The sequence below is a fragment of the Amphiprion ocellaris genome, chromosome 12, assembly GCF_022539595.1.
Source record: "Amphiprion ocellaris isolate individual 3 ecotype Okinawa chromosome 12, ASM2253959v1, whole genome shotgun sequence".
Taxonomy (NCBI): Eukaryota; Metazoa; Chordata; class Actinopteri; family Pomacentridae; genus Amphiprion; species Amphiprion ocellaris.
The window spans coordinates 3790571-3809650 of record NC_072777.1 but is presented as its reverse complement, the minus strand read 5'-3'; the positions used below and the strand labels follow the sequence as shown (position 1 = coordinate 3809650).

The window sequence follows — 19080 nt, the reverse complement described above, 5'->3', positions numbered from 1 at the left end:
GACAGCTGCTACTAAATTAATTAAACGTTAGCAACAAACGTTAGCAACCACACGTTTCCATCACAGTGTTTCGCTACTTTTCTTTACTTCTACGACGTTCAGACATGGACTTGTGGTCACCAAATCCAACACATAATTGACATTATTAAAATATAGACATAACTATATGAAGTAAGAGCTAGCATCCCTCCATGCTACTAGCTAAGTATGCTAACGTTAGCCTAGCTAGCTGCCTGTTTTGCTTAGCGACAAGCCCCCGGCAGTCCTCAACTGAACACGTCTATTAGTAGTCAAAAGCGGTTTCTTACCATGAAGTAAACAGAATTAAAGTCCTTAAAGTTTGTGGCATACGGACAACCAACGCCGGGTACTTTGACTAAAGTTCAGCTATGCTAAGACACGATTCTTTTAGTTAAGCCGGCGTTGCTGTTCCTGTAGCCAGCAGCTAGCTGTCACCGGCTAACTGTAAGTAAGTGACAGCCCACCAGTGGACACCACCTTTAATCAGGCTGGAAACACACTTAATACCAGACACATGACAAGCACTGGAAAAACAATGAATGGCATACACATTGGTGAGTCAGACAACATGTTTGACCACATAGTGATGAGAACTATTTACCGGGAGTATTGAAATAATGTATTTTAAAAGGTATAATACAATGAGTAATGTCCCCGCATCTAGCAGTATTGTAGTGAATGTTACTGAAGTAGCAAAGCAGCAGCCACAGCTATAAAAGCCAAGAAGACACTGGTATTAAAAGTCAATAACGTACACTGCCTGTCCAAAAAAATTGCCATTCATGGGGCTCACATTGAGAATGAGTGGATCAGGGAGCGTGAGACTTCATTTTGACACATGGATTGACCTCCACAGAGTCCAGACCTCAGCCCCTCTGAGAATCTTTGGGATGTTCTGGAGAAGACTTTGGAGTCCAACTCTCCTATCATCAATATAAGATCTTGGTAGAAAATTAATGCAGCTCTGGACAGAAATAAATGCTGTGACATTGTAGAAGCTTATCGAAACAATGCCACAGCGAATGTGTGTTGTTCTCAGAGCTAAAGGTGGTCCAATGAAGTATTAGAGTGTGCAACTTTTTTTTCTTTTTTTTGGACGGCAGTGTATATTGGCCTCCAGTTTCTAAATTGGATAGGAATCCTGTCCAAAGCAGTTCAAATGTCAAACAGTGATTAGATCTCATCACCACCTGGGTTGACACTGTGTGCAAGGATTGTCTGGAGGATATATTTTCCAAATAGTCAAAGTCAGCTTTATTGTCAATCCTTCAATATGTACATGACATACCAAGGATTGAAATTACTCTCTTCATGCAGCAGCAGACATTAAATAAACACTTTTAGAAATATGAGATATATAAAGATTTAAAAAGGCAAAAACTAAGTAAATTAAGAACTGCACAGAAAAATCAGGTAAACAAATTAAGCAAAACTAGTACTAAACAAAAACTAAGAACTAAGAAAAGCAGAACTGAGTGAAATGTAAACATAACCATGAGATAATGTAGCAGATATAGTGCGGAAAATTCAAAACGGTGCAAATGAGGAACAACAGTCCAAGTAGTGCAAATATGCTTGACAAATAGTCAGTGAATTTACTTAATACAAGTTTCCCTTTTAACTTATGTAATCATAATTAATGCAGAAGTGTAACAGAGGTCCTCATTCAGACTTATGAAGCTGTTCAACCATGCAAGAATGAATGAAAATGAATTAGAAATGAAACAACAATATCAAAATCAGTGAAGTATCATAGTTAGGCTATGATAGTGTTTATTAAATGTGACATTATTTATTTATTTTTTTCTGCAGGCAGTCGAGTTCCATAGATGATGCAGCAACACAATGAGTCTTTCTTTCTACCAGCTGGTGGAAGCAGTGAGTCAATCGTCTGCACTAGATGGGACAAGCATCTTATAGAGGGTCAGCATTCCAGAATTTGCAGGTCCGTATTAAACATCCAAAGACAGACAGCATCAGCATGGCACAATCAGACTGTTACCCAATAATTATTAACATTGCAAAAAGAAAGAGGAAAATGGTACATATCAATGAAAGCAAGTCTGATTGTGCGGTAAATACATCCCAAAATCCATAGAATTCATACTGGTCTTGATTATTTTTTCCTTTTAAGACCAGCATTGTGAATAGGAACTTGAAGTTGCTTCCAAACTTCTGGCCTGTAGTGCAGGAGAGGAATACTTTTCAAACTTTGACCTGTTAATGCTTTCACAGAACTAGACGGCAAAGAAAAGAAACTGATTGTGCACAAAGCTAAGTGACACATATTTTTAAAAACATCACTGAACTGCTTTTATGCATATGGCACCCACACACGTACATATTTACACAACTGCTGTGCTAGGCATTTGCCTGTACATTGTCAAAACTTGAACCTTGTCACTGAACCACTTAACATCCCAAAGGAATTTACCTCCCCAGGTCTTTTAACCCCACTAAGCCATCAGGGTCAGTACTTCATGCTGGAAACTTCTCTTTATCTGTTCAACCCTCATTAGGTTGTTGATGGTGAGTGGTCCTTTTTGAATGGGATAACACTGCCTAGATTTGCTTAAGCTAAGTAGTTTAGGCTGTCTTTTCAAGATATACTTGTAACTGCTAGTAGTTATTGTATTGCAGAGTACGAGTAGATCATGATGATAGATTAGCAAGCTGGCCTGTTGTTGATAGGACTACAGGACTGAGCCTCTGTGTGGTTTACTGTTGTTAATACTTCTCATCAGACAGGCCAAGAAGTCAAAATCAAACTGAAATGCACATTAAATTTGAGGATGTTGTCAGATTAAATCAGGCTGCACAGTGTCTTGGTGGTTAGCACTTTCGCCCTGTAGCTAGAAGATCTCCAGTTCGCATCCCAGCCTTCCTGGAATCTTTCTGCGTGGAGCTTGCATCTTCTCCCTGTACATGCATGGGGTTTCTCCGGTATTCCAGCTTCCTCCCACAGTCCAAAAACATGCTGAGGTTAATTGGTAACTCTAAATTGTCCATAGGTGTGAATGTGAGTGTGATTGTTTGTCTCTATGTGTAGCCCTGTGACAGACTGGTGACCTGTCCAGGGTGTCCCCTACCTTCACCCTAAGTTGCTGAGATAGACTCCAGCCCCTCGCGACCTTAGTGAGGATTAATCTGTGTATAGACAATGGATGGATGAATGAGATTAAATTAAGCTTTTTACCTTGTAGTCACCGTGCTGGAGGAGGAGGAGCAGAAGGAGCCATATGCAGGGGCCCAACATCCCATTATATCTCCAAGGTTGGTGAACAGTTGTGAATCTTTTGTTTTGAAGGACAAGTAGTGGTGGAAGCTCTTCTTCAGTATGTACACTACCGTTCAAAAGCTTGGGGTAACTTAGAAATGTCCTTATTTTTGAAAGAAAAGCAGTTTTTTCAATGAAGATACATTAAATTAATCAGAAATACAGTCTAGACATTGTTAATGTGTCAAATGATTATTCTAGCTGGAAACGGCTGATTTTTAATGGAATATCTCCATAGAGGTACAGAGGAACATTTCCAGCAACCATCACTCCTGTGTTCTAATGCTACATTGTGTTAGCTAATGGTGTTGAAAGGCTAATTGATGATTAGAAAACCCTTGTGCAGTTATGTTAGCACATGAATAAAAGTGGGAGTTTTCATGGAGAACATGGAATTGTGACCCCAAAGCTTTTGAACGGTAGCGTAAGTTTGGTCCACTTTAACCCTAACTGATCTGTACACACAGCTTCACTTAGAAGAGCTTTGTGCGACTGCCAACAAAAGCTGTCCAACTGCAGCCTTACACCTCACACAACAGTGTCAGTGATACGCACCAACAAACACAATTAGGTCTGCGTGTGTGTGGCGATGTTTGGCAAGCACACAACAGGCCATGAGGTCAGTTCTGTTGTTGGTTTGGCCTCAGTGCGTATGAGAGTCATCTGATTAGTGGACAGTTGATATTAATTAGATCCTGGGGTTTGGCCAGTGGAGAGCTCGTCCCTCAGATGAACGCAGTTTCACAGCACGCCAATCAGAGCCACTAAGTATAATTACAGATCAAACAGATGGTGACAGGTGTGAATACAAATGTTATGTTCTTCCACAATTACCTTCGCTGATTTACCCATTCTGTTTGAGTGTTTCCATTAGAAGTGACATCTTCTCACCCAAGAGTGCTGTGTTGCATTGCTTGACAGGTGTCAGAGAGCTGCTATGCTGATGTGATGGCAGTTATAGTAGAAGTAACTGCCTTAGACCTGGTGGTTATTTTTAGATGTACAGTAATCAGCAAGAAAGGTCTGAGCTGCACAGTCACGGACAGATTGGAACTCATTAGATCAGTCTTAGGGGCTTTGCGCAATGCCTGGACACAATTAGCAAAGCAAGTCTCAAAAACTTTAACCAGCTTACGACCATAGAGACCACAAGCTGACTGGAGCCGTCAGCCCAGTCAGAAAACATCCTCATCAATCCTCTCAGGCCCGTGGCTCTTGCTGATGCTTAAATTCCTTGTTATTTGTTTGTCTCTTTCTCCCCAAGACACTAAATCCTTGCCTTGTTTGTTTACCTTGATAATACAGACAGCAACGCAAAATACAGCTTGACTTGATGTTGGGATGGAATCATGTTGACAACAATAAATACATAGAAAGTACATAGAAAAGCAGATACATTATTGACTGTAGCAGGTTAATATGAACCTGGTATCTGGAAAAACTGCATCAGGATGCACCAAAGACTCTTTATTACAGTAAATTATGAAGAAAACTGTACATTGTTCACAAATTACAACACAAAAAAACCCAACAGAGCTTCAATATTCAAAGAACATTTGTGAATTCATTACATACTAGTCTTTGCTTTGCATAGCATTACCTAGCCTGGCATTAAAGTCACTATATGACTATGACTATATGACTCTTTATAGAATTATTAATGAAAATGTATTGAAAAAAAGATTTATCAGTCAATTTAGAAAAAAAATTGCAGATTTTTTTAGCTTTTATTGGATTTAGTGTGGTTATTAAATGTGCTATTCTTCCTTGTGACAAATTTTAAAAATTAAAAGAAAATCACTAAATCTAATTGAAAGTATACAGTGTAGATTTACTCAAGTACCGGTCCTCATGCTTTACGTTAGTATTTACTTTTTCTGCTATTTCAGAGGCAGATATAGTACTTTTTACTTCATTGCAGATTTAATTCAATAACAAAATAGGCTATACAATCAACAAATAAATTAAGGTATAATATTATAGATTATGATTAAATGGTATTAGATTCACAAGATACACTGCAGAAAAACTATAGAAGTTAAATCAACTTTACCCGCTCTAACTTTAATGTAATAAACACAGTTGAACACAGTTTTCTATATATTCTGAACCACAAGCAGTTTCTGAGCATTTTGTGTTCCAGTCACACTCTTCACTGCAATATAAAGTCTCTGTGGAAACAGCACTACCATGACTAGAAGCAGAAAGAACTCAAAAGTACCTTTTATAACAGTTAAAATGCCATAAAGCAAAAAAAAAAGGAACACTTTCTTTAAAAATGAAAAAAATAAATGGAATCAAGACACAAGATTTTTTAAGGTGTCCACAATTGTCAGTTCCAGAAAGAAGGCGACTCCACGATGCTTTACTATTTACAGATTTGTTTCCAGATTTGTCTGAGACATGAAGACATTTGAAGCTTAGATTTGATGAATTTTGTACTGCTATCACCTCAATAAGCTGTCACTATATTTGCACTACCACCAGTTCGTAGGTTGATTTTTAAGGATTTTATTACTCCGCCAAGGAACGTCGGAGTTATGTGACGATCGGCATACGTTTGTCTGTTTGACTGTCTGTTAGCAACATTACTCAAAAACGGACCAACGGATTTGGATGAATTTTTCAGGGAAGGTCAGAAATGACACAAGGACCAAGTGATTAGATTTTGGCAATGATGCGGCTTATAGTCTGGATCCACGGATTTGTTAAAGATTTCTGTATCATTGCGAGATAGCGGCACAACGTCACCGTAACTATGACAAGTGAAAGCTACGTCAACCGCCTGCTGATGATCACATGATTGTGATCCTACTACAACTCCACCACTGCAGACTTATCAGGACTTATCCATCAGAAATGATACAAGGAACAATTGATTAAATTGTGGGGGTGTTTCTGAGTCCCATCAATTCCCACCGCCTGCTACATATTTAGGTCATGTGATTCAGTATCCGTACATAATGAACACATTCATAACACACACCTGTGCTCAGCGCAAGGTCATTTTGTTTGTGGGTACATCTATATTAAATGGACACATCCTATGTTGCCATGATTTCTGCCACAAATTTTTTCAAGATTTCATCCACTGGAAATGATACAGTGACTGAGCAGCCTTGGTGGAGTACTGCACTCTCTGAGTGAGTTGTTTATTTTACATTATTTTAATTATACTGTATTCTGATCCTCTTTTAAATGTGTGGTGCTAATACAAAGCCGTGAGAGAGACGTCTTTTCAGTTCCTCTGTATGTCCTGGATATATAGAGAAATTGACAGCAAAAATCTTCTTTTCTATTCTAGTCCAATTTTCCACATCACACTTGATTGGTTCAGTGACTCTCTAATGATAATCTGAAGCTCACGCAGTAGCTTACAACTGTATTAAACACAGCAAAACACAATTGTGCATTTATTTTCTCTTCAAGAAATTGGTCTTTTTTGTCTAAAATGTTGGCTTGCAAGACATGTAATGGCCTCTCACGCCTACGCTGAAACACTTGAATCTAAATGTTGAATACAGGCTCGCTGCTGAATCACCTCAGTGTCCTGTTATCATGTGAGTAATGATTCAGCTTTCTCGCTCTCAGCTATTCAACTTGGTGTTGTAAGCCTTTACTGCAATGTTTTTAACTGTGCACAACCTAAAAGGACCTTGTCACCTCTGAGTCTCTAATTGCTCAGGCAGATTTTGAAGTAACCAGGAGCACAGAGGTAGATAAGAGGCAGCACCTCTGTATGATGATATCAGGTTGGTGGTCGAGTCAATTAAAAAGAGCACTTGAAAGAGAGATTTAAATAAGCACTTGTGCTAATGCTATTTAATTGAAGTGTCAACACTGCTTTGAAAAGATTGTGTTGACTTGGCCGAGGGGTGAGAGTGTTGCATGTTTTTTGTCGTTGTCTTGGTGCCAGTGGCCTCAGCTTTGCCGTCCAGTGAGAGTAGCCGCTGACTAATTAATCCTCTTTGCGCTCTTCGCTCCTGCAGCTCTGCTCTGTGGCAGTGGTTAACTTTGTTTCAGAAGGCCAGGTGGTGACCTACAATCCTGGGCAGAACGGCTCCACACATCTTAGTCGGGCGTGTACATCTCCTCCTGTCACATCGGTGCTGGACAGGGCATCGCAGTGGGAGCTACTTCAAGTTTTCCTATCATGGATTAGGCCTTAATTTTCAGATCTGTGTACGTTAGCTAAGCGATGGAACCTGCAAAAGTGGATTATGACGTGCTGGATGTATATGTCCTGTGGCTGAAGCTAGAGATGGCGAGTGGATGCACAATATGTAAAACTATACAGGTCAGTTTGGACACAGCACTTTTCTTTACCCAGAACAATTACAGGTTGTTGCAGTGCCATATTGTTTACTCCAGAGAGTTGGCAGCATGCAGGCACAGAGGAGCGATTAAATGTTTACAGTGTGATGGAAACATCTCTTGTTACATAGCATTCGCTCATGTGAAAATTTTTCAGCTGCCCTAATGACAGACTTAATTATGAAGCATTTTCTCATACCCAATCTGTGCTGTGTGGATTCACAATCTTGGTGAGAATCAGCCCGGTGACAGTGGACTGTGAGTGGGTGGGACGGCAGCATCTAGAGCCAGAAGGACGTGGAGGAGTTTAACTCCAGGCATTAACCAGCTCAGGTCTAAATCTGGCTACCAGATAATTAGTTGGAAAGCTGCCTTTCTTCTGGCACACAATGTGTCAACACGTGGAGCCAGCCAGGTGGCCCTTTTCAGCATGATGGATGTGTGCAGTATATCCAGGATCTCAGAAGGACTTAAACAAAAGAATGCATTATTTAGCTGCTTATCTCTGGACAGATGTTCCACAAGTTATATAATGATTTGCACTCTATTACATAAAGCATTCGTACTTATAAAACAGCAAAAATCTTGAGATTTAGCATTTAACACAAGAAAAACACTCAGCGACCACAGTACTCTGTCAAGGCTATTCATTCTCCTGTATGGCATTGTCAAGAATGCAGCATTTCTTTATTAGTTACTGATGATCAGAAATCACAGCAACATAGAATGTGTCCATTTAATATAGATGTACCCGCAAACAAAATGACCTTGTGCTGAGCACAGGTGTGTGTTATGCATGTGTACGTTATGTACAGATACTGAATCGCGTGACCTAAATATGTAGTGGGCGGCGGGAATTGATGGGACTCAGAAACACCAACATAGTTAATGAGATTTCCTGTGTCCAGACTTTTAAATGAACAAAGTTGCTGCAATCTGAGCTAGCTGGAGGTGAGAGTCAATTTTGAAGTTGTTAAGACTTGAAAAAATAAGTGTGAATGTAGTATTATTTTTCCATTAACATGAATTAATCTCTCATTTTAGTGTTTTGCGTGTTTTTTTTGTTATGAGACTGTTTGTTGGATGTTTTAATACTCTTTCTTCTGCATGCATATAAATGGTCTCAGTAACTTTGTAGTTTCAGGTTGATTCTAGGGTCACTCTGTAGCATTTGTCCTGAGGCTGCAGATGAAAAATAGCCTCTTGGATGACTCTGGTGCGTTTACAGCAGTGTTATTAATGTGCACTGTCCCTGTTAAATGAACCAACAAATCCTATTGATATGTAGAAAAAAAGAGAGAAAAAACTAATCAAACCAAGACACTTTCAAGATGAAAATGTCTGTATTATACTGCTAGAGCATGTGAAGACTAAGGAGTGACTTGGTTTGAAGACATTTTTTCCCTTGACACCAAAGAGAATCCGAACCAAACAACATTTAGAGTTGAGAATTTTTAATGAGTGGTATGGAGTGATATATTTTTTTGAAATCTATATCATTGAAGCAGGTCTTGGCTGAGTGCCTCCTTTCCCTCTTGTCTCACCGTCACTCTTCATGTTCCAGGCTGCTGCCTTCTCCTGATCTGAGGCCAACAGCTGGGGTCAGCCGAGGTCGTCACCATGGTGACCTTCGCTGAGACGACGCAGATCTCCCCCATGGAGTTGCATGAGCCGCCATGTCTGACCGCCACCCTGTCCCCGGGGCTCCGACGGAAAAAGATGCTGTGGCAGAACGCTGTGAAGCACATCATGATCCAGCAGGAGCTCAGCGCCCAGGTGATTGGTTACTCCAGTCTACAGCAGATTGGCTGCATCCAGATGGTTTCCACTGTTTTGTCTTCTATTCCTTTGTAAATATTCTCCTAGAAAAATTGAGAAGAAAAAAAAACACACAACGTGCATCATGAAATAGCTTCACTCTAAATAAATAGGTAAATAGGAAGTATTGATGAATCAAACCAACTCAAACCCACAAAAGGCGATTTTCCACCAGCACCTACTCTACTCGATTCTACTCGACTCGACTCGGTTTAGGTCGTTTTCCATTACAACTGAGTACGTACGTCATTTGTGTGCGACACAAATGCAACACAACAATGGAGGACATCGAGGCGATTGTATACCTGCTGCTCGTTCTATGGCTTTTATTTTTTTTGCTAAATTCCGTGAAGAGCAATGCGTACCGTCGCTGTTGCCATTTTTTTTTTTTTTTTAACAATGGCAGGTTTGGTTTTTGTAAAGGAGTCGCTCTTGTGCCGTCACTCCCTGTTCAATAAGTGGCCTGCACTCTGTAGACATCACATTATCGGCTCGACCCCGGCCGAGTAGGTATTAATATAGTACCTGGTACCAGGTACTACGTCCTAATGGAAAACCTCACAAGCCGAGTAGAGTCGGGCCAAGTCAAGTCAAGTAGGTGCTAATGGAAAAGTGGCAAAAGTCTGCCAGAAACTTGGCCGTCATGATCGATGACCAACTAACCTTCGAGGCTCATGTGGCCTTTGTTGCTCGGTTGTGTCAATTTATCCTGTACAACATCAGGATGATCAGACCCTTCCTGTCTGAACATGCAGCACAACTCCTGGTCCAGGCTGTCTAATATCACGCATCGACTACTGCAGCTCCTTACTGGCAGGCCTCTCTGCATGACGGTCAAAACCTTGCAGATGATCCAGAATGCACGTTTTTCAACCAGTCAAAAACCACTCATGTCACCCCGCTATTCAGATCACTTCACTGACTTCCAGTTCTGACACTTGCATACAAAACTAGAATGAGAACAGCTCCCTCCTACCTGAATTCTCTCATCCAAGTCTAAACTCCCTCCCTCCAACAAAGGGCATCTGATCCAACCACCACAGCAGGGCCAGTCGACAGCTAGACTCTTCTCTTCTGTGGTTCCCTGGTGGTGGAACGAGTTACCAAACTCTGTTTGATCTGCAGACTCCCTCTCAGTCTTTAAGAAAAGATTAAAAAACAGCTCTTCACTGAACACCTTTGCACTTGAATGAAAGCCACAAAAAAAATAACAAATACATTTTCTGTTCCGTCTGTACTGCCTGTAGGCACTGCGGTCCTATTATCACTCTTGAACTTGTTTTATGGCTCTTATCCAGGTTGTTTTCTCCTGACTAGATCCTTGCTTGTGTTGTATCTACTCTCAGATGTACGTCGCTTTGGATAAAATTGCCTGCCAAATGGAATTGTAAAATTGTAGAAGTAAACTAACTTTAGAAAATTTGTCAGAGGAGATATTTTCTCTAATAATCTGATGGGTATGCATATAGCACAAGAAAGCTATTAGGCTGTATAATTGAAATGGAGATTGCCAGGTGTTTGGAGTAACGGTATGATGGAAAATTGTAGTCTTGGCAGCATGAATGCCACTGCTATTCTGCAATATTCTTAAATATAAACAATATCTGTAAAACTGCAAGAGAAAAAAACTAATAGAAAAATAATTAGCTGCACAGAAACACAGCTAGCGATATGGAAATATTCATTTTTAAACATTTTCCTGTGTTTCTTCATCAGTGACCGGTTCTGCCAACTGTCCTCCAGCTGGCTGACTTGTAACCGGTTACCCAGTCAATAGTGTGCACTGGAACAGATCTGGTTTCCTCTGAAGGAAAACTAAACTGAACTGGAATTCCTGTTTGATGTGTCAACCACACTCCTATAGATTTGTGTCCAAAAGCACAGATGATTATTTAGAACTAAACTCGGTGTCCACAAAATTACGTTACTATACAACTAAACTGTATTCTTAATTACACTTTGGAAGGAACTTTTTAAAAATTGTTTAGATTTTTTTGGATTACGCTTGTTTGTAATGTATCATAAATACTTCTCTAATCAATGTGTTTTTGCTATTGTTCCTCCTCATCCACCAACCAGTCATGTATTAGATGAACCACCTCAACAATGAGATGGCCATATTTGAACTCTAACCAAGTAATTTTGGTGCCTAACATTAACCAAGATTCTAACATGTAAAAGTGTAATATTTTCCTAAACCAGTTTCTTTCCCGAACCAGAAAGTGAGTGAAAAACGAAAGCAAACAACAAGAGAAAACAAAACAGAATTGTAAGACTGGTGATCCATCACGGGAAGCAAACTCTGGTTCTCTGGGTGTCCGTTTGATGTCTTAACGCAGACTTTGTTGCTCTTTTTCAAATTGGCCTTTCCCACATCACCCCATGTTGCAAATTACTTTCATATCCAAACACAATTCCATTCCAATTAAAACGAGTTTGTGAATGCAGTTTAGCAGCAGAGGAACATCATTTTGTGAAGACAGGGTTGTAAGAACTGTATACAACTAAGATATGGTAAACGGTAAATGGTCCGCACTTATACAACACTTTTTTAACCTGAATTAGGTTTTACAGCACGCTTTCAATGTCCTTGTTATTCACCTATTTGTTCACAAACTCCTACACCCACGGTGGCAGAGATGCTATGCAAGGTGCTGGGCTACCATTGGGAGCAACGTGGGGTTCATTTCTACAATTCTAAAATTTCATTTAGCAGACTCTATTGTCCAAAGCGACATACATCTGAGAGTATACACAACACAAGGTAAGCAGACGGGGCAGCACTAAGGAATAAGGATCTCGCCTAAGGGTCCTCAGTGGACAACTGCGCCCTGATCTCCCTTGCCAATGTCAGGGGTTTTAGTCACTGAGATTATGCAGCTGATTATGTCAGCACTTGGAGGCACCAGGCATCAAACCCCCAACTTTACAATTAGTAGACAGCCCACTCTACCACCTGAACCATGGCCACAACAAAGATATAATCTTTCTAAATGAGAAAAAAATGGGTTCTTTATACCATAAAGTCAGTGCAAGACCATTACAACCTACTTGTCACTTGTTAAAAGAGTCCTGGGCCATTCAAAAAAAATGGGATCAGGAACAGTTGCTGATGCTGCCATACACAGACCTAACTTCCTATCATCTTTTGGCAGGTGGGTGTGGAACCAGCACGCAATATGTGTGTGACCGACGCCTACATGGAGGAGATCAACCGACAAATCCGCAGCAAGGCCTCGCGTGGGGTCACAAAACGCCGTTCCTCCACATTCAGAGTCCAGCCCTCCATTACTCGTGGTTCCACCAGCACACATGGCAGCGTCGGGGGTTCTGCTAACGACTACTCCAGCGACGCCGACTTCTTTGTGCACTGGGGTCGCACCGTTCGTGGTGTCTACATACCCATGCTGAGGCACACCTTCAAGTCCAGGGACCTGGAGAAACTCTACCAGCTACACTCATCCCACCAAAGACGAAACTCTCTCGCCATCACCAATGTGATCGATGCTGTGGCGAAGTTGCACGTGTTGGTTTTGTACCTGGCGTTGGCCCCCGAGGCTGCAACCGACACAGTGCGATGCTGCCTGACAGGCCTTTTCATGGCGTTAGCTATAGTCCTGTGTATCGTGGTGTTAACCCACAAAGACTCCATGTCCCCACGGTGGCTTCACTATGCTGGCCTTGCTAGCTGGTTGTCGCAGACCACGCAGGTGCTGGGGGGACTGGTGTACGGACTGGAAAAAGACCCGTCGTGGTACGTTTTCTTCACATTGTTCGCAACCTACACGCTGCTGCCATTGCCTCTGCTGTGGGCCATGTGCGCCGGCTCCCTCACCTCAATACTGCACCTTCTGGTGGAGATAGTGCGCTACTACAATGATGCTGTGCTTTTGAGAAAGGTAAGAAAATCATCTGTCTGACCTTCAAACTAAAGCCCAACCAATACTGAATTTTTGGCTGCCGATATCCATTTTTCGAGTGTAAAAGATTCCGATATTGATCGATTGGGCAAGATTCTTGATATAATGTAGAAGCATGTAGATGTTAACATAATATTAAGAAAAGAATGGTGTCATTGTTTATCAATTTTCCAGTGATGCGTTTCACAAAGTAGTTAGCAGCAGACTGTGAAGACACCGCTTGACTCCGCACCACCATCTGTTCAGCTGTGATACGTACTCTGCTACATGTGCTGCTTTCAGTGCTGGCAGGACTGTAAACAGTGGAATCGGAGTCATTTTGCTGGCCAAAGTGTCTGGTGACATAATTTCTAAAAACCCAGAACATCTTTTTCTGAATTTTTTTTTAAATTTTTAATTACAATATTTATTACTAGCCAGTATCAACCAATCATATCAGTCCACTGACATGTTGGGTTGGGCTTTGTAGATTCCTTTAATAAAAATAATGACTTATTTCCAAAATTTCTATTGATTATTCAGTATTAGACCAAACATGTCCCATAATTAGATAACAATCTTGCATCATACTATTTTAAATAATGTCAATTCAATCCAAAAACATAGATACAAAGATTGCTGTACAGTCTCAGATATATTTTCATCATGTCAAAGATAACACTAACCAGTAATATAAAACTACCATCAAGTTTTCCTTCAGTTCTGTCCCACTTCTCTTTGTATCTTTATGAAGCTCTTCAATTTTTCAGTGTCTGCATTTTATAACAATTACAAAAGCATTCACTGTTACATAGTGCTTTACATAAGGAAAGCTAAGCGGGTCCCCACAAAAATAAAATCAGAAATAGGCTATTAAAACTAGAGAAAGCAACAAAAGCCGAACAATAAATAATAAAGCAGGCATACCCAAGAAAACTATATGAATTATATAAATGTACTGGAGACCAACGTGAAACAAAAATAGGAGTGAAAGGCAATTTGAAAAAAGAAAGAAGGTCAGTTTTAGGAGGGGAGTCATTGGTTGTGCCAGTTTCAGACCATCAGGCTGGGAGTTCCAGAGCTGAATAATCCCTGTCGCCTTCAGCCTTGAGCCAGGTCTTAGTCAGAAGAGTCCAACATGATGGTCTGAGGCTGTGCTGTGACCTGTAGGGATTTAGTAATACAGCAACATAGCTTGGAGTCGAAACCTTAAACTCTCTTCTGAAAGTGACTCTTAACCCGTGGAGAGAGGCTAAAATGTGGCTGATGTGCTTCTCATTTTTTGAATTTGTTGGGAGCCTAGCAGCTGCATTTTGAAGGGACTATAGGTATGGGGTATTTTTTTGGTATAATGCAATGAATTGCAAGACTACTTGTAATACTTTCAAAATGCATTGCTTCATGATTGCATGCATAACCTCCTAAAGGTTTATGAAAGCAAGGAAGCATGTGATCTCTAAATCCTAACAAGAAACCGTCCCTTCTTTGGTACACTTAGATTTGGACTGACTGGTTTGAGATTCGTAGACAAGGAGCTAAGTTTGTCCTGTACAGAGAAGATGTACTTTGAAGGGTCTAACAGAATAGTTTCCTGTTAATCTTAACTGTTTGGAAACGAAGCTTTTTCTGGACATTTTTTAACCTAACCTAACCCTAACCCTCAGTGTGAGCAAAATAAAGTCCTGTAGCTCAAAGAAAACAGCATAACCATGAATAGAAGTAGAGAGAGAACTCAAATATGTACTCTGTGCAGGATGACATGGGTATAAAGCCACGAATCATAAATAAAAAAGACAAATCAAAAATTACGTTTCTTCATTTATTTTACAAAAACCTGGAATCAACACGTAAAACATTCTTCCAAGTGCCCACAGATGTTACCAATAGTGGGAAAAAAATGTGGCTTCACATGCTATAGATATTTTACTTACTGACAGTTGTTTCCATACAAAACACTGCCTGCAGTTCATCCCAACTCACCCCAAAAATCCCTAAAATTGTGACTGTTTGGGCAAACCGTTTATTTTTGATCATTTTTTGGTGTAATAAAGAGATTTTGATGAAATATCACAGTTTTAGGCCGGTTAGGTTTTCCAATGTGACAGCGTGTTACCGACGAGCAGTTCAAGGCTGTTGAAAATGTGATGACTAATTCTCTTTTTACAGTTTCTAGCTCTGATAAATGGTGTAATTTTAGCACGTCTTTCAAACTTCCTGCCAACTTCCGGGTTTCAGTGAGTTAATATAGCTCCCGGGTTTTCGGTACACCAGCACTCGATTTCAAAAAGACAAGACATTAACTGTTGTGGGTTGCTTTTTTTAGTTATTTTTTCGTGGGACGTGCACTACCGTTCAATAGTTTGGGGTCACCCAGACATTTTCATGTTCTCCGTGAAAACTCACACTTTTATTCATGTGCTAACATAACTGCACAAGGGTTTTCTAATCATCAATGAGCCTTTCAACACCATTAGCTAACACAATGTAGCATTAGAACACAGGAGTGATGGTTCCTGGAAATGTTCCTCTGTACCTCTATGGAGATATTCCATTAAAAATCAGCTGTTTCCAGCTAGAATAGTCATTTACCACATTAACAATGTCTAGACTGGATTTATGATTCATTTAATGTTATCTTCATTGAAAAAAAAATGCTTTTCTTTCAAAAATAAGGACATTTCTAAATGACCCCCAAACACGTCCTAATGGAAGCACATTTGAAAGACTTGTTAAGGTTTTGGGGGGAATTTGGTTTGGTTCAGAAACTGCTGCAAATGTACGGACAGTAGGTATAACAGCAAACTGAATGTGATTATTTGCTGTACAGGTAATTTTGACCTCACCTTGCTTCATTCAGATTACAATATAGTTAAATTTTGAAATGCAGATGTTTGCCAAAGGCCTCCTGTACCTCGGTATGAACACAGCTGGCTTGTTCATCCACTACCTGACCGACCACGCCCAGCGACAAGTTTTCCTGGAGACACGGCGCTGCATCGAAGGTCGCCTCAGATTAGAGCAAGAGAACCAGAGACAGGTACAGCTGGAGGAATTTCTAAATAGTCAGATAGTGAGACGATATTTCTGTTCATTTAAAGCAGGGGTGTCAAACTCACTTTAGTTCAGGAGCCACATTCAGCCCAATTAAAGACCAGTAAAATCACAGCATAACAACTGATTTGTAATGATAAATTTTTGTCTTTGTTTTAGTCCAAGAAAAGTACACTCTGAAAATATTCACATTTAGTCAACTATCTTTTTCCAAAACATTATGAACAATTTGAAATTTCTTAAAATAAGTGAAATTCCAACAACATTATGCCTCAGTTTGTCATTTGTGCATTACATCCTACAGATCACAGAGTATCTACAAAGGTACGAAACATTTAGTCACAGGTATCTGGAACTGAACAATATAGTATTTTATAACTTGTCAAGATCTAGAAATCATTTTAAATTTACATTCATTGCCACATTTGTGTAGTAATCCTGACCACCTGAACTGACACAATGTTAAGGAAGAAGGTTAAGTTATTCTCCTGCCTTGTAAATGTATAAAATGTATAGATAAGAAATGCATAAAAATTGTGGCAGTGCATCAACAATAGGGTTCAACCAAACCAAACTCTGTCGTACTGAAGCTGCAGACTCACATTATATCGCACAGTGTTCAGTGTCTTTAAATATTTTCATAGTAAGGATTCATTTTCACCTCTGTGATTTTTACACTTTGCAAAGTCAAAGGATGTTTGTCACCCCTGATTTACCCCTTCCTAAATTCTGTCTTTGTAAATGATCATTGATTTCTCGACATCACTGTGTTGCCTCACAGGAGCGCCTAGTGCTGTCGATCCTACCTCGCTTTGTTGCCTTGGAGATGATTGCTGACATGAGTTCTTTGGAAGATGAACTCAACCCTCAGGAGTTTCATAAGATCTACATTCACCAGTACAGAAACGTCAGGTAAACACACACACACAAACAATATTATTTACTAGGATTATGTTCACAGCCTGCATGTCTCCAGGCCTCTGAACCACTACTCACCTCTCAGATTTTTCAAATAAAAAGGTAAAACTGTGTGATTTTTAAGTCTGAGATGCAGGCTGTTATATCAAAAAGCTTTTAGGTGAATAATTTTCACATCTGTGCATGTATTTTTCAAAAGGCAAGCTCTTTGATTTATATATTGCCTCATAGCTACGTGATTGCCGGAACATGCATTCAGATGTTTTCTTTCTCTCTTCTCTGTAGCATCCTTTTCGCAGACATCAAGGGCTTCACCCTGTTGTCCATGAACCTCTCAGCTCAGGATCTGGTTCGAACCCTCAATGAGCTCTTTGGACGCTTTGACCGGCTGGCAGATGTAAGAGCATGGGCGCTTTTTGGTTGTTACATAACAAATAATGTATTTTTTAGCAGAGCTTTTTCGCTGCTATTTTATGCGTATGTTTTCCCTGTTATCCCGTCTCATCACAGGAGCACCACTGCTTGAGGATAAAGATACTGGGAGATTGTTATTATTGTGTGTCCGGGGTCCCTGAGCCTCAGCGAGCCCACGCCCAGTACTGTGTTGAGATGGGCCTGGCTATGATCAACACTATACGGTCAGTTTTGATTAAGCATTTAAAGAGAAGACAGCAAGATAATGATGTAAAGCTTAAAATGAAGACAAGCCACACAAATGGAAACTCTGTATAGCCCTCTGAAACCTTTGAAAGGCATGATATCTTTACAAAACTGCCAAAATCACACCATTTAAGAGAGCCAGAAACTGAAAGAGTTGTCAGATTTAAAGCTCTCTGATGGTGTTTTGTGGCAGCAATATCACATTCAATATCAATATCATACTGGATCAACCCAACTCAAACCCACAAAGTCTGCCAGAAACTTGGGTGTCATGATCGATGACCAACTAACCTTCAAGGCTTGTCTAGAGTCTGTTGCTCATCTAAAAAATAAATTCTAGCTGTGGTTGTGCTTTTTCCATAGAGGTGCAAGACTTTATATTAAAGTGACAAATGAGTCCTCACTGAGTAAAATGTGACATGAGTAAAAACCTCCAGAACATGCTTGAAATTCAGAGGGTTAACTGAATACTCATAGACTTCAATACAATGCTATTAGCTAAGACAGGAGTAAATATTAGTCTAACACTTTCACTGTCACCAGGTACGTACGGAAGCAGCTGAACTTCAACATGGACATGAGGATCGGGATCCACTCCGGCTCTGTCCTCTGTGGGGTTCTCGGCCTGCAGAAGTGGCAGTTTGATGTGTGGTCCTGGGATGTGGGCATCGCCAACATGCTGGAGGCAGGAGGGATACCAGGGTGAGTGTGGAATCTGACAACACCAGCGACAACCAGCTGAGCAGCTCTTGATGTGGCATACACTGATCAGCCAGAACATTAAAACCACTGACAGGTGAAGTGAATAACATTGATCATATTGGTACTATGTGGTGTTCTGCTGGAAAACCTTGGATTTTGGCATCCGTGTTGATGACACTTAGACACCAAAATAAACGTCCCAGAACAAACACACTCCTTCATGCAAATGGAAATCCCAAATGTCACTGCAGGAAAATGCACCCCACCACATCACAAAAACATCAAGCAATCAGGAACATCTTGAGGAACATGACAATTGCCCAAGATGTTGATTTGACCTCCAAACTTCCTAGACCCCATTCTTGATTGAGCTCCACAACCCAGAGTACCCAAAAGATCCACTGCCAACGTCCTGGTCCA

General features: G+C 40.4%; 2 protein-coding genes across 4 annotated transcripts in view; one reads left to right on the top strand and one right to left on the bottom strand.

Annotated features, from left to right (window-relative positions):
- The window catches only part of LOC111584654 (protein EFR3 homolog B), a 39171-nt gene extending 38698 nt beyond the window's left edge, over window positions 1-473 (bottom strand). For both annotated transcript variants that reach the window (XM_055015847.1, XM_035940803.2), the window contains exon 1: window positions 309-473. The gene's annotated coding sequence lies outside the window, so the exon portion shown is untranslated. The remainder of the gene's footprint in view (window positions 1-308) is intronic.
- The window catches only part of si:dkey-206f10.1 (adenylate cyclase type 8), a 33135-nt gene that overhangs the window by 300 nt on the left and 13755 nt on the right, over window positions 1-19080 (top strand). The window contains exons 2-10 of one of the 2 annotated variants that reach the window (XM_055015846.1): window positions 1834-1966; window positions 3225-3294; window positions 9177-9388; window positions 12586-13329; window positions 16217-16366; window positions 17162-17292; window positions 17584-17695; window positions 17809-17936; window positions 18502-18660. In XM_055015846.1, the coding sequence (XP_054871821.1) occupies window positions 9233-9388; window positions 12586-13329; window positions 16217-16366; window positions 17162-17292; window positions 17584-17695; window positions 17809-17936; window positions 18502-18660 (1580 nt within the window). In that variant the 5' untranslated portion in view covers window positions 1834-1966; window positions 3225-3294; window positions 9177-9232. Of the gene's footprint in view, window positions 1-1833; window positions 1967-3224; window positions 3295-6962; window positions 7596-9176; window positions 9389-12585; window positions 13330-16216; window positions 16367-17161; window positions 17293-17583; window positions 17696-17808; window positions 17937-18501; window positions 18661-19080 lie in introns of those variants that run through there. The other variant, XM_035940801.2, reaches the window with a different exon arrangement.